Genomic DNA, 16,373 nt, shown 5'->3' with positions numbered 1-16,373 from the left:
GACTATAAATAGAACACAGTGTAGTGCAGGGAAGAGTGAGTTTAGCTGCTAGCCAAAAGGCTAGTTTATTAATAAGAGGCTGTAATTATCCCATTCAGAAAGAGCTTCCAAAAATTCAAGCAATAACTCCTTAGCCTATTTATTTCCTGAAGAAATTTGGCTTTTGTTTCTCTCTGAATCCTTTGAAAGTCTTAAGAGAATGAAACAAGCTTAATTTTACAACAAAAATAAACAGACACTTTCAGCCACTTACAGAGCTTATGGCTCTTAAAGTGATACTGCTCAGAAAATGTTCTTTTTAATTTTTAGCACCAGCAGTCCATTTCTCTGAAGAAGAGAAAACGTTGGGAGCAGGGAGGACAGGAGACTTTGTCTTTGATTGCCATTGCCTAGGTTCCTGGATACCCAGAGTTCATATACCAACTCCAGATATCAAAATTACTACAACACACTGATACTCTTTTAATTAATCATTGTAGGAAGCCCAGATTCTACTTCACCTTCCACCAGTCCTACTTTCTGGAACTACAGTCGTTCTGTGGGGGATTATGCACAAACTTTAAAGAAGTTTCAGTATCAGCTTGCCTGTAGGTCTCAGGCCCCATGTGCTAACAAAGATGAAGCTGATCTCAGTTCTAAACAAGCTGCAGAGGAGGTAAATGGAAAATAAAAATGACTCGATATTTATGATTTACAGATTGTTAGAAAGTCGTCTCTTCTTCTGGAACTTTTTTTTCTGTAACCTCCACTTCTACTGGCTAGAAACATAAATCTGGCACACATTAAACGGTAGAAAGACTCCTTAAGTTTGTGTACCCAAAACTGAATTATATTGTACGTTTTACTCTTTATGACACATAGTTAACATTACTTTCCTGCCTAAAACATTTTTCTGCACTCATTTATATTAAAAAGGTATCTCAAGTATCTACTCGTACTTAACATATACAAGACTCTTGCTCTTGAAATACATTTAGATTAGAACATTTGATATTCTGTAACTTCATCAGTTTAAAAGCAAATAAAGGATTTGAATTTTGTTCTTAAAAGAAGAATGTTCTTTAAACATATCAATGTAAGGAATTTTAAATATATATGTGTGCATGAATAGCAACTACTGCATATTAATTAGATCAGTATTGATGTTCATGAAGTTTTTTTCCAAAGTATTCCAAATATTTCTGAGGGTGGGGGAAGGAATGATTGATAACTGGCATTTTATTTGATTGTTCATTTTAAACATTTTTAATAGGTCTGGGCAAGAGTGACTATGAATAGACAACTTCTTGATCATATGGATTCATGGACAGCCAAGTTCAGAAATGTAAGTTCTGACATTACTCTTTGGACAATATTAGTGCCTCTTAATGTACAAAGTATGTTGTTAGAATATCAATTAGGGATGTTAATTATTAGAATATCAGAATTATTGTTAAAAGTGCAGTATGTGTGGCACATATATAAGAATAAACATGACGTTTACCATATGGTGTCTGTATTCTTGGGATTTTTTTTTCCCTCCGTATTTAGCAAATCAGTGTATTTTGAGTGGATAAAGGAACAGTGTATTTAGTTGCTAAGATTTTCCCTTTCCCAACATCTCAATTTTACTTTTCAAAGAGCTTTCCTGTCAGAGCCTGTTATGTGTCTAGAAATGTGAGGGAAGCAAAAATGAGGTCCTTAACGTCAGAAAACTTCAGAGTTAGAGAACATAACATATGCTTGAAGCTACTTCAGAATATATCAATTTCTTCGATTTTTCCAAAGAAGAACCTTCTAATCTTTGGCCTAGAGGTTGGCAAGGCCAGCTCTTGCATATACAGAGTGAGTTAGTTCCCTGGTTTCAACCCTGCCTCTTTCTGTCGTTCTCTGTAGTACCTGTTTGTCCCGGTTCCGGGGGGGCGAATTGGCCCCTCCTCCACTGCAGGAAGCTCCTCCACTTAGATTCTGTAGAGGCTGCCGCTTCTTCCACTGTTTGATCCTTCAACATTCATCCACCCACTCTACAGCTTCTAGAAATATGTTGAAATCACTTGTTCTCCTTTTTTCTTCTTTTACTATAATTTAAATAGGGTATCAAGAGGGAGTGGTGAAAATAGTAGCCTACTTTCTTGAACTAGAAGCCTGATTGGCTTTTTTGAATAAGAATTCCAGAGCCAGCCCTAGAACTACTCAATCAGGTTTTCTGGGAATGAGGCCTAGATCTCTCTCCTGGACCTAGTAGATAATTTTGTTGCAGCCTAGGAGTGGCTGGCAAGTAGGATACACTTAATAAATGTTAGAAGAATAAACAAGTGAAATGATGTCCTAGAACTGTACTTTCTTTTATTTCCACTCATAGGCTTCTCTAAAAATGTTAATATATTTATAAAGTCTTGGTCAGAAGTATTAGCTTAGAAGAAATACAAACACAATCCTTTATCTGAATTCCTAGGCTACAGTGTTCTGAAATTTAGGGTTTTCTGTGGCTTTTTTAAAAAAGCAGTATATGCATATACCATATATTTTGTAATACACTAGCAGGGTCTTGTTAGTACTCAGTAATCAACCACATTAATGTTTCTGCAGCAAAGCATATGCACTGTCACACTAGGTAGGATAAAGTCTAAAAATAGCTTCACAGGAATTCAGTTCAGGTCTTGCCAGTATATCAAATTTTCTTGCTAAATAGATTATAAATACACTTCATTTTCAGAGGCTTTTTAATTCAAAAATTTTATAATGAATTCTGTAGACTTGTATTTGATCTGAAGCTTGTTTTCATCCTTCTACTTTATGGTTAAACAGAAGTGTGAAAACAGAAATGGTGGTTGAAGTTGCTGTGAACAAGCACAAAACACATAACACACAAACTAGATGGGGTATTTCCTTGGGCAGTCTTTTCACATCCCAGAATGAGTTTGATATCAGCCATGCAAAGTGGAATTTGAAATTCCTAGTCCTAAAGTGAATATTGTAATATTCACAAAGTAGTTTCAAATACAGTAAAATCTGTTTTCCACGTGGTTAGGGGATTGAGTGAGCCTGCTGATAGCTAATCAGTTATGTTAGTTTTAAAAACTATTCTACTAACCACAAACCAGTATAAATGCTACATGTGTAAATGTGTGAATAATTACCTAGAAATGTAAACTGAAGATGATCCTTTTAGCTAAGTATAATGATCCTAGAAAGAAGAATTTAAGAAAAACTTAACATGTAACTGAAAGTTTTATATCTTCAAAAAATAGGCATATGTGATTTAAGAATATAACTTAGTCAAGTTATACTCCATTAGCATAGTTACTTATCTCTCTCTAGACTTCAGGTAGCTGCTACTTCCATTCTCTTTCACTATATTAATATTCAAGTACAGGACAGCAAAAATAGTTTCATGAAAATAATTATTTGAGAAATGCTTTAAAATTGTGTGTGTAAAATCATTACCTCATTTCTTCCTAGTGGATCAATGAGACAATATTAGTGCCACTTGTACAAGAGATTGAGTCTGTCAGCACACAAATGAGGCGAATGGGTTGTCCAGAGCTGCAAATAGGAGGTATGTGAAAATAGAGCCCAGCGTTTGAGTTCCTTCAGTGAATCTGCCAAGTGGAAAATTTCTTCTTGTAATGGGCTATTTAACAACACCTTTTGTTATCTTGAGGTGAAGAAAAAAACTAAATGTCTATAATATCACTTTTTTAAAAATGTAAGTTTTATTGAGATATATGCAGTTCACCCATTTAAAGTCTACAATTCAAAGGTTTGGGTTGTGCAAACCATCCCCACAGTCAAGTTTGAATAGTTCATCACCCACAAAGGAAACCCCGTAGACCCGTTTCCCATCACCACCCATCCTCCAGCCCTAGGCAACTACCAGCCTACTTTCTGTCTCTTTAGATAGGCCTGTTTTGGATATTTCATCTAAATGGGATCATACAATATGTTGTCCTTTGTGACCGGCTTCTCTCACTTAACAATATTTTCAGGGTTCATCCATGTTGTAGTGTTTATCAGTACTTCATTTCTTTTTATTGCCAAATAATATCCCATTGTTTGGATCTACCACATTTTGTTTACCCATTCATCATCTGATTGACATTTGGGTTGTTTTCACTTTTTTGGTTATTATGAATAATGCTGCTATGAACACATACGTACAAATGTTTGTGTGAATATATTTTAATTTCTCTTGGGTATTACCTAAAAGTGGAATTGCTAAGCCATATGGTAAATCCATGTTTAACCTTCTGAGGAATTGCCAGACTGTTTTCTAAAGCAGCTGCACCATTTTACATCCCCACCTACAGTGTATAAGGGCTCAAGTTTCTCACATCCTTGCCAATACTTGTTATTATGTGTCTTTTTCAGTTGTCCTGATGGATATGAAATGGTATCACATTGTGTTTTTAGTTTGCATTTCCCTGATGGCTAATGATGTTGAGCATCTTTTCATATGCTGGTCCATTCATATATCTTCATAAGCAAAATATCTTTTCAGATCCTTTACCCAGTTTTTTTTCCCCTTTACCTATTTTTAAATTGGGTTATTTGTCTTTTTATTATTGAGTTGTAGGTGTTCTTTATATATTCAAGATACAAGTCTCTTATTAGATATTAATTACAAATTGTACAAAGCATAAAAAATGTGTACAGTGCTAATTTAAAATCCCCTTTTTTCAACTTTCTTACCTGCTAAAAATAAAATTGTTAAGGTTTTGTGTAATATAATTTGCCTAAAGTATATATATACTGTAACTTATTTAGTGTTAAATAATTAGGTTTCAAAATAAATAAGGAATATTTTAGGCAATCAGCTTTCTAGAGAGTAAATTTCTCTTTGAAATATGTAAGGGCTTTGGATTGCACATTAACACTTTCCACTTGCTTTTGGGTATCTTTTAATCAGTCTTTATTCTCTGGAATAAGTATAGAGTTGTGCATCACTAAAGTACCCACGTGTTGAGTATCCAAATGTTTTATATATAATGTATACAACACTCACATTAACCTTGAAAGCTAGCTTTTAGTGCCACATTTTATGGATGAGGCTACTAAGACTCAGAGAGGTTAAATAACTTGCCCAGTGTCACAGAGCAGTGATTTGAGGCCAGAGCTTTCTGACTCTAAAGTCAGAGGGTTACTTTCTTGGTAATGTTATTTGAACCTATGCTTATCCTTTTTGAGCTTTTTTATAACCTATAAAAATATGTATCTTTCACAACATTTTTACCAGTGTGATGTGCTTTTTAAAAAAGAATAACATTGTTTTATCACTATGAAAGCAACATGCATATGTTCATTGTAGAAAATTTGGAAAGTACAGAAATACACAAAGAATATTACCCATGATTGCGCTTCAGTAGATAACCACAATCAATCAGTTTTAAATCACAATCACTTATTCCTTTTGGAGAAAAATACTATGATACTATATATATCAATGGTAAGTTATACCATAATTTAAGAACATTTTAAAATGTGAAAAGTGTATATTTAGGAGTTGAGCAAATAGTACATATGTATGTATATATTTTTAATTAAATTGGGGTCATACTGTTTTGTTACCTGCTTTTTTCCCTCCACTTTTTCTATTTTGTTAAATATTCTCCAGTGCTATTTTTATGGCTAGTTTGTATTTCTTTTATGTATGTAATATATTGTATTTAACTGATCTTTATTATTTAAAATTTAGAAGATTTTCCCTTTACTGTTATTAATAATGCCGTAAGAAATGTCCTTTTACCTAAATATTTGTATACATTTATAATTATTTCCTTAGGATAATTTCTTAGGAGTGAAGTTGTAAGTTCAATAGGTATAAATATATTAAGGCTTTTAATGTACATAGCCCTTCAAAAAGCTTATACCAATTTATATTCTAGCAATAATGTCACATATAAGAAAGCCTTTTTCCCAACATTGGGTATTACTAGTATGGTTGGACATTTTGAAACTTTCTGTTGGTTTATTCATTTCTTTGGATAGTTGTCTTTCATGAAGTGATGAGAGAAATCACTGTCATAAAAAGTTTTCACTTGTCACTGGCATAATGGGCAACTTTTAATTCAACCTGATTTTGAAAGCTGTCATGTGTCTTTTTATATATACCCCACAAAAATTTTCTGTGTATTAGTTGTTTATAGATTTGACAAACTGGATTTGGCTGTTTTTGGAGTATGCATGTGTTTATGTGTGTAAATCTGGCCACCTTGCCAGAAGTGATCAAATAAATTGTAGGTAAAGTAGATAATGCAGATTGTTAAGATAAACTACCATTGCTTTCCTTTATTCCTTCAACATCTTTTGAAGGAAGAGCATTTGAAGTTTTTTCAAAGATCCACATGAGGAATAATCTGTGTTCTGTGTGTTTTAATTTTAACAGAGGCTAGTATTACTAGCTTGAAGCAGGCTGCTCTGGTCAAAGCTCCACTCATTCCAACTCTAAATACAATCGTGCAGTATCTAGACCTCACGCCAAATCAGGAATACTTGTTTGAAAGGATCAAAGGTAATTATTGATTTGAAGAGGGAAAAAATGAAAGCTTTTTCACTAGTTTGAAATTTTATACAGGTAACATGGAAAAAAAATTTTTTTTAATTATAAGTATCACTGAAGTATGATCTTATTTTATAAATATGTATTTAATTATGGCTTTATTAAGGCTTATACTTGAACAACTTTTGAGTTTTACATTCTGTATGCTTAAAAATGGTCAAAATAATGTAGTTAGCCTTGAATACATTAATTACTAATTTTGTTCTAAATAGGGAAACTTAAATATGAGCTAAATGGGCTCACATGAATATTTCACTCATTTTCTATTCTTAAGCTACCAAGAATGGATGCCACAATGACATTCTTTATAATTTCAGCATGCTGATCCTATTTCTTTCGATTTTTATAAGTCATATGTAATATGTTGCTTCTTTATATTTCTGTTATATTCTGATTATTTGGGGGAAATATGATCTTCTGAGAAGACTGACTTGAGACTCAGGAAATTTAGCCTCCCTGATACTCCCACATACTCTCTTTATGCCTCCCTACATTTATTTGGATAAACTCTGTAAAATGTTCTCATCACTAAAACAAGTTTTAGAAATAGTATTTCACTCTTTAGATTTATCATAAATCTTAATTTGAAAATATAATGTTGCCCCTTCTCTATTCTAGGTTTGGACTGAGGTTTAGGCATAAACATTTATCATGACTTACTTAGGAATAAACATTTATCATGACTTACTTACTTACTTATTTATATATGGCTGCATTGGGTCTTCTTTGCTGCGCGTGGGCTTTCTTTAATTGTGGTGAGCGGGCTTTCTTTAGTTGTGGCGAGTGGGGGCTACTCTTCGTTGTGGTGCACGGGCTTCTCATTGCAGTGGCTTCTCTTGTTGCGGAGCACAGGCTCTAGGCACACGGGCTTACAGTAGTTGTGGCACGCAGGCTCAGTAGTTGTGGCTCGTGGACTCTAGAGCACAGGCTCAGTAGTTGTGGCGCACAGGCTTAGTTGCTCCAAAGCATGTGGGAATCTTCCTGGACCAGGGCTCAAACCTGTATCCCCTGCATTGGCAGGTGGATTCTTAACCACTGTACCACCAGGGAAGTCCCCATGGTTCTATTTAAATTAATCTTTTATATCTTGTATTTCTTTGTCTGCATGTTTTGATCAGGTTTTTATGATGTTATACTTTCCTTATTGTAACCCCTTAGCCTTTTTTTTCCTTCTTTCTTGTATATTCTTAGCTTATTTTATTTTACCTTTGTTGCTACAGAACTTTCTCAAGGAGGCTGTATGAGCTCATTTCGATGGAATAGAGGTGGAGACTTCAAAGGCCGCAAGTGGGATACAGACCTGCCCACTGATTCTGCTGTAAGTCCCCAGTTTTATTTTGTTTTTTCAGTTTGACATTTTTGTTACTGGGTTTATTTTTCCCTTATAAAAAATGAGTATTAAAAAGAACTTAGAGGGAATTCCCTGGCAGTCCAGTGGTTGGGACTCAGCGCTGTCACTGCCGTGGGCCCGGGTTCAATCCCCGGTCAGGGAACTAAGATCCCACAAGCCACACAGTGAGGCCAAAAAAGAAAATAAATAAATAAATGAATAAATAAATAAAAATGAAAATAAAATAAATAAAAAGAACTTAGAAACTAAGTAGAAATAAAAAATTTTTTGTACCAGCATCTTAACCCAACCACTGTTAATATTTTGGTATACTTTCCTCTTTTTTTTTCCTTTACTTAGATTGTGCTAATTTTAATGTTTTTATCGATATAGATATAATAACCCCATATGTAAAATTATGTCTCTTGCTTTTTTTCACTTTTCAGTGTTCTTATTTGCACTATTACACACTGTCATTTAACTGTTCTCCTATATTGGACCTAAAAGTTTGGGAAACGTAGTGGGGGAGGGATTTTTGTTTTTCTGTCTTAAATAATACTGCCAGGAGTAACATAATGCATGTTTCTTTCTTATTTAGGATTATGATTTTACGAAAGATTCCTAGAATTAGATTTATGAAATCAAAGAGTATAAAGTTTTTGAGCATTTAAGAGTTTTTCAAAATTATGTTTATTTTGTTTTTTTATAGTGACTGTTATGTGTGAAAATGAAGTTTTAAATGCTGATACTCAAATTCAGAATTGAATGTATGTGTATTTTATTTTGACTTTGCTGTTAATTACCTATATGGGTGTGAATGATCCACTTAACAGAAAACTAGGACTGTCTTGCTCTAATCTTTTCATTTTATAGATTTCATCTTACAGATACAACCACTTGAAAGCATTTTTGCTAATTCTTTCTTTGGGGAAAAACTTAAAAATTGGAGTCATTATAAACATGTTTTAAAAGTACCACATACTTGATCGATTTTCATGCTGACTTTGAAAAATTGTTTCCTCGTCTTCAGATCATCATGCATGTGTTTTGTACCTACCTTGATTCCAGACTACCTCCACATCCTAAATACCCTGATGGAAAAACATTTACTTCTCAGCACTTTGTTCAGACACCAAATAAACCAGGTATAAACAACCACTCCTAAAAGGATGAATTGAGCTTTTCACATGAAATACATCTAGTGGTTTTGTTTTTGTTTTTTTAATGTAGCATATTTCCTTTACAGACGTGACAAATGAGAATGTTTTTTGCATTTATCAGAGTGCTATCAACCCTCCCCATTATGAGCTAATCTACCAGCGTCATGTCTACAGTCTTCCAAAGGTACTTCTAAATGTAGCAGTTGCTATTACTAATGTCATGGATGACTTGCTTTGTTAATATTTTTAAAATTAGATTCTCTTGTTTATGGAATAGGTAAACTTTTTAAATTAGGGAAAAAGTGCTAGTTTTATATCCCTTTTTCTAAAACTCTAAAAGTAATATGTGCTTAATTTGGAGAAGTATGAAGAAAAGGAAGAAAAGTTCATTATTCCATTATTTACAGGAAGCTCTTGTTAACATTTGGTATAATTTTTTTGGTAAATTTCATTTTGGTCTTTCTCTGTACTTATTTATGGGTTGAAATCATATTATTTATGTAGCTTTATATCCTTTTTAAAATTAATGTTATAACATAATTTTCGATGCCTTTAAGAATCTTTGTTAAAACACTTTTTAATGGCTATTTTAAAACTTCACAATAAAATTATAACATAATTTATTTAACCACTCCCCTACATTTAGATATTTTGGATGTTTCTAAGTCTTCATTATCATAAATACCTTTATGCATATAGCTGTCTGCATTTTGGGTAGTTTTTTAGCCTGAAGTCCAAAAATGGAGTTCTGGGTTATAGAATATTTTCAAGGCTGTTAAAATATATTATCAAATTACTTTATAAAAAAGGTGATTGTACCAGTTTACACTTCTATCCAGGTATTTTACTTTTGATTACAAACATCAGTTCTGTTGATGACCTTTGCAGTTATTTTTGTTACCAGCATCTATACTAAGAAATTTTACATAGACTATAATCATAAATTGTATCCTTCACTTCATCAGATACCCAGGAGAGAATTTTTTTTTTTTTAAGTTTAATATTTCAACTTTGTAAGTGTTAAATATTTTGGGCCATTCAAGTTCCATGCAAATCCTTTTTTTTGTTTGTTTTTTAAAGAAACACTGTCTTTAAAAATCGTATATCCTAAGATTTTTTAGTAAAAACACTAAATCAGAATAAGCAGGTATAAGTTAATCAGTAAATTGAAAATCTAAATCAGGAGCTATTTCACAGACCAGAAATTATATATAATAGTTTGATTTTAGTGCTGGCAAAATGCTGCCTCATAGTCCCTTGTAGATAAAATAAATTTACATTTAATATGTTACTTACACTGTTAACATATATCATAATGTATTTTGAAGTGTGATTAAAGGTTTTTTAATCCCAACACTGTTGTTTATGCTGTTAATTTTGGGGATAGAGTATTTTTTGTGTGTAGGATACAGGGGTACCAGCTTCAGAATAGCTCCCATCCAGACCTTCATAAATGCTGCTCCCCATGTATGGGAACTTCCCAGTGTGTTTATTTCTGCTCATCTTTCAGGTCTCAACTTAAAAATTTCTCTCTCAGGGAGGCATTGCTTGGCTCACCACTCTGGGTTTAATGCATATGTTCCCATGGCACCCTACACCTCCTCCTTTCTCATAACATTCATCACACTTTATTGTAATTCTGAGTTTCCTGTCTGCCTTTCCTACTAGACCTTAAGCTCCTCAGTTACATGGATCCTCTCTGTTTTATTCACCACAGTATTCCCACTTCCTAGCACAAAAGTGGGCACTTTGTTTAATGAATGAATGAAAGGCTGAATTACATGGAATTCCGAGTTAGTAGAATATAAATTGATAGGATCTGCATTTACCTATCAGGCTGAATGGTATGGTTTGGTTAGGTTTAAATCTTGCTGTATTTTTTTTCTTTGTTCCAGGGCCGAAATAATATGTTTCATACATTGTTAATGTTCCTCTACATCATAAAGACCAAAGAGTCAGGAATGCTTGGGTAAGTATTTATGCTTTAAAAATACAAGTACTTAACTTATATACTGTTTTTCTTATGTTAAGATTCTGCAGAAGGCAGCATCATATACTGAAGATTTGTGGACTGAACAGTAAGAGATACGGTTTCTAGTCCAACTCAGCCCTGTCACGAACCAGCTCTGCCATCTTGAGCAAGTCCATTACAGTAATTCCTTGGAACCTCCATTCCCCATTGATAAAAAGGCAATTTGACCACATCATTGGCTTTACAGCTGTGTCACCCAGAGGAACAACCCTGATATATCAGGCTCTTGCCACTTTAAAATTAAAAAACCAAAACAAAAACAAAACTGGAGTCCTATTTATTCAGGCTATCCCATTTCAGACACAAAGCCTTCTGCAAAATGTTTACACTTTCAGAGAGACTAAGTCAACACCGGTTCCATAATGTTGTTAATTGGGATGGAAAAATGGTCAGTTGAAATTGTTTACTTTGTTTATTCTAAATACTTAGTATTGAAGCTCACATACTGTTACAATAAACTCAAAATTGCTGTCTTGTTAATTTAGGTGATTTGAAATTTTAGTCCTTCAAATAATATTTGAAGTAAATGGACCTCAGCTAATGCTGGGTAAATCTGGTAATGCAAGGACTGGAAGTCTGAAAATCTGGGTTCTGGGTCCATCTCTGCCTGCACTAGGTAACCTGAGGTTAAAAAAATGTAAAGGGAAGGGCTGAATAGAAAATATCAGGGGTCTGTTCCAGTTTGGTATGCATGCTTCTTTTCAGTTTTATAGGTGTCCTGTTTTATACAGGTTCTGAAACTCCACTGTCCAATACAGCAGCCGCCAGCCACATGTGGCATTGAGCATTTGAAACATGATTAGTCCAAATTGAGATGGGCTGTCAGTGTAAACTACATAGACTAGAATTTGAAGACCTAGTACCAAAAAAGAAGAAGTAAAATATCTCTAATAATTTTGTATATTGATGACATGTTGAAATAATGCGTTGGATATACTGAGTTAAAGAATATTTATGCTACCATGGCTCTTTTTTCTTTATTTTTTTAATTACAAAAATAATGCATGCTCAGTATAGAAATATTTAAACAATATAGCAGTGTATAAACTAGACATTGAAAACTCCCCTCTGATCAACTCTCTCTTCTGATCAACTCTGCCTCGAGGTATCCAGTGTGTTAACAGTTTCAGGTGTACATTTTCAGACTACTTTCTGGGGAAAGTTGATTTTGTTTCTAGTTTTCATTTTGTTTAAAAATATATTGTACCCAAACGTATTACTCTGTGACCTGCCTTTTAATCTTATGGTATATCTTGGATATTCTTCTATGTCAGTAAATACAGACTTTTTTCCTAAATTTTCTAGCAGTATTTAGTGATAGATATACATGTGTTAGAAAAATGGAATGTGCTATAAATATATTGTTTTGTAATTCTTAACAGTGTTTCTGGAAGACTATTTTGAAGTGAGGAATTAATTTAGAAGTATTTTAAATAAATAATGAATTTTTGGTTTTAATTGAAAATTTATCTTTTCTCTAAAAATCTAAATTGATACTTGATACATAAGTGATTTGTCATGATAGCATGAAGCTTGTGTTGAGTACCATATATAGTTTGTCATATACATAAAAATGTAAAATCTTTAAAAGTATTGGGTTGGCCAAAAAGTTCATTTGGGTTTTCTGTAACATCTTAGTGGGGCAGTAATTTACGCAGAGGCCCAAAAGAATTGGTATAATATTTAAAGTGCTTATCTTCTCTGAATGAGGAACTTACATGTGGAAAATGAAACATTTTAGACTAAAACTAATCTGTTTTATTTATTTGGGATTTTTTTTTTTTTAACCAAGGGAAAAGTCTTTGAAATTAACTTTTAAAATATGATTAATCTTTTTAGTACATTTTGGAACAATCAAATGTTAAAAACTGCTCTCCTGTACCTTAAAGGAAGGAAGTTTCCTTTGCTTAAAGGAAATAAGCAAGTGGCTCAAATATAGACCATTTGGAATCATGCCCATAACACAGCAGTTTGATACAAATCCATTATCAGTTCAGTGCCACATATTTGTGCGGTAGTGGAATGAGATGAATGTTTTACATCCAAAAGGGAAAAGAAATCTAGACAGAATTGACTGCACGGTAATTTAAGTGTCCTGTTTAGCAAAAGACACCATAAATAAAGTTTAAAACTAAATGACAAACTGAGACAAAGCATTATAATTTCAACATTTAGAGCAAAGCCAAGTTAATATCCATCATGTATAAGGAGCATATATGTTAATTAGAAAAGAAAAATATAGAAAATGGTCAAAGACACGAGAGACTTTCATAGAAGAGTGTCGTGCAAATGGTTAATGAACATGAAAAGATGCTTAGTCTCATATACAATCAGGCCAAAATTAAAACATTTTTTTCTATCAAATTGAAATTTATCATTTGCAGTGTTGGTGAGGGTATGGAGAAATGGGAAAACACAGTTGATGAAATGACCTTTTTTGAACAGGTAAAATTCTCTGAGAGGCCTAGCATTTCTAACTCCTCAATTTTTAAAAATTTAATTGACACTTTTACTTAAATCCTACTTGCTAAAATTGTCCTGTTTAACTCTATCTGTTGTAATAATTCTTGAGGTCCACTGAAAAATTAATTTTCCACACTCCATAAGTCCATTTATTCTAAATTTGGGTTTTAAGCACAGTTAAGAAAGTAATTACTGTTTCTAGAATTCACCTGATAAACCATGTGTAACATAACTTATTTCAGAAAGCACTAAATGTTAATTAAACATGTATCCCTTGTAAAGACTCCTAGTTTAGTTATTTGAAAAAAGACCTTAAATGCTGGGCAATCAATTCCACTAAAACTTTTTTTTTTCTCTTTATAGGAGGGTTAATCTTGGTCTATCCGGTGTGAATATTTTGTGGATTTTTGGCGAGTAGTGGGTCATTTAATTCCAAACTTTTGGACTTTATTTGACTGAATCAGAAGTTGAATCTAAGTATCTCTGAGTCACGGCCTCTTCTGAAATAAGATACATATGTGTATGTTACAGACTCTTTAGATTTAACAAAAAATTAGCTATTATGAAACTTCTTTGTAAAAGTATGCCCTATATCTTCTACACCAAGAAACATTACTTTATCATTTCAGAAAAAAACTGCAACCCTTCAGATTTTTGTTGGCCAAAACAGTGCCGTTCCGCCTTAATTGAGTCCTTCTTCACTGTAACCCCCCAAATGAGAATCATCTGCCTGATTCCTCCCCACAAAAATTGTTTTTTCAGTTGAGTTATTTAGTATAAATAATTTTTTTAAAAAAGCAAATTGCTGGGCTTCCCTGGTGGCGCAGTGGTTGAGAATCTGCCTGCTAATGCAGGTGACACGGGTTTGAGCCCTGGTCTGGGAAGGTCCCACATGCCGCAGAGCAACTAGGCCCGTGAGCCACAACTACTGAGCCTGCGCGTCTGGAGCCTGTGCTCCGCAATAAGAGGCCACGATAGTGAGGCCCGCGCACCGCGATGAAGAGTGGCCCCCACTTGCCGCAGCTAGAGTAAGCCCTTGCACAGAAACGAAGACCCAGCACAGCCAAAAATAAATAAATAAATTAATTAATAATAATTTTTAAAAAAAAGAACTTTGTAAGGTAGCAATTTCTGTCTTTCCAAGGTATCCTTTAAAAAAAAAAAAAAAAGCAAATTGCTTATTTTTTTTTAATGTTTATATTACCCCAGTGTTCAACAAATTAGCCCAAGGCCCATATTTTAAAAAATGAGATAAACTTTTAAATAATAGTTCATGTGCATTTAAAAAATATTATTGGAAGAGGTTTGACGGTATTAATGTTTAAAAAGTCAACTCTTGATGAAGTTCACAGTCTTGAACATGGTTTGAAAGATGCTGCCTGATCTTCCCTCTGCCCCCTCGCCCCTGCCTCCACTCCAGTCTTGCCTTGCCCCTCTCCTTCCGTGCCCCAGCCACACTGGCCCTCTCTCAGCTCTCATCCCAGGGCCTCCGTGCACTCCCGCTGCCTGAGACACTCCGGCCCCACTCTTGGTCTTGCCAACCCTCCTCAGCACCCTTCTAGGCTCTGCCTAAATATTGCTTTCCCAGAGAAGCTCTCCCTCCCCCGACTCCTTCCATTCCCACCTCCCGCAGATCCCCTGACTGTTTTCTGTCTTGGTACCTTTCACCTTTGCTTCATATCACCGACCATGGTTTGAAATCACATAGGCATGTGCATTTCTTTATATGTCTCTCTAAACCTGTGCTGTTCAATACAGCAGCTACCTGAGGCTGTTAAGCACTTGAAACACGCCTAGCCCAAATTGCGATGCGCCATAAGTGTAAAATCACACCGGTTTCAAAGACTTGATAGGAATAAAAGACTGTAAACTAAAAAATAAATAACTATAAAAATAAAAAGTCAACACTTGGATTAAATTTAGCTGATAGAATTAAACTATTTAGGTCTTAGTTAAGAGGCTGAAGACATCAAGAAAACAATTGCCTTGGTTTTAATAACTCAGTTTCACTGTTCCATAATATTGTATTGAGTTCCCTTCTTTAAGATATGATATCTTATCTGTTTAAATTTTTTAGATATGTTCAAAATATCTGGAGAGTAAGAAATTACCAAGTTTGTAAGTTTTGCTTGACTCTCCATCTTTATTTTCTTACATGTATATGTAGTATATCTAAGGCTAGTCAGCAATTGCATGTATTTTCTGGGTTGACATGTTACTAGAGAGTGCTTTACCTGGAAACAACTAAAACTAGTATTTTCTCAGTAACTCCGTGTCAGTGTTACATATGCAGCTCATTTTGTATAATTTGTAAATCTTGTTCCTGTTTTTTAAAAGTCAGATGTCCAAAGGAAAGGAAGTTTCTGTCTTTTAACTGCTTTTGATGTATGTTAAATTTGTTTGTTATGATAAAATACCAATTAAACATGTTAAATATAAGAACATGTTAAAATCGAAGTCTACTGTTTCAAAAGTTGGTGTGTCTACTTCACAATTACAAAGAATAAAAAATGATGTGTCATTTCTTATATTAAAAAAAGTTTATGTGTCAGAAATGCAATATACGGTAAATATTTCACGTAAAAAGACTAGGGGTACACATTAAAAAGAAAAGGTATTTTGTTTGCATACTAAGGGTGGTGTGGGTTACTATACTCTGGGTAGCTTTCATATATTAACTTGTCTTCACAAATGTTTGAGCCAGCATATACTTACTATAGCTTTTATTAAAAATACTTTGATGAATTAGTTTGAATTCATACTTCAGGAAGACAGTGCACTGCAAACATGGTAAATTTTTTGGTGCTTGTGTTAAAATGAGTAAATATTTCTCACAAGTTTTTATTTTCT

At 33.8% G+C, this 16,373-nt stretch overlaps 1 protein-coding gene across 6 annotated transcripts in view; it reads left to right on the top strand.

Moving 5' to 3' along the window:
• The window catches only part of TMEM209 (transmembrane protein 209), a 30,440-nt gene extending 14,460 nt beyond the window's left edge, over positions 1-15,980 (top strand). For 3 of the 6 annotated variants that reach the window (XM_082473021.1, XM_082473017.1, XM_082473018.1), the window contains exons 7-16: positions 480-655; positions 1,253-1,324; positions 3,442-3,538; positions 6,365-6,490; positions 7,759-7,856; positions 8,899-9,013; positions 9,115-9,212; positions 10,924-10,997; positions 13,445-13,505; positions 13,887-15,980. In XM_082473021.1, coding sequence (XP_082329147.1) covers positions 480-655; positions 1,253-1,324; positions 3,442-3,538; positions 6,365-6,490; positions 7,759-7,856; positions 8,899-9,013; positions 9,115-9,212; positions 10,924-10,997; positions 13,445-13,505; positions 13,887-13,895 — 926 coding nt within the window. In that variant the 3' untranslated portion in view covers positions 13,896-15,980. The other 3 variants (XM_082473019.1, XM_082473020.1, XM_082473022.1) reach the window with 3 other exon arrangements.
• Positions 15,981-16,373: the final 393 nt, after the last annotated feature.

The sequence above is a fragment of the Balaenoptera physalus genome, assembly GCF_965194825.1.
Source record: "Balaenoptera physalus genome assembly, chromosome: 8".
NCBI lineage: Eukaryota > Metazoa > Chordata > Mammalia > Artiodactyla > Balaenopteridae > Balaenoptera > Balaenoptera physalus.
This window is presented reverse-complemented; position numbering and strand designations above follow the sequence as displayed.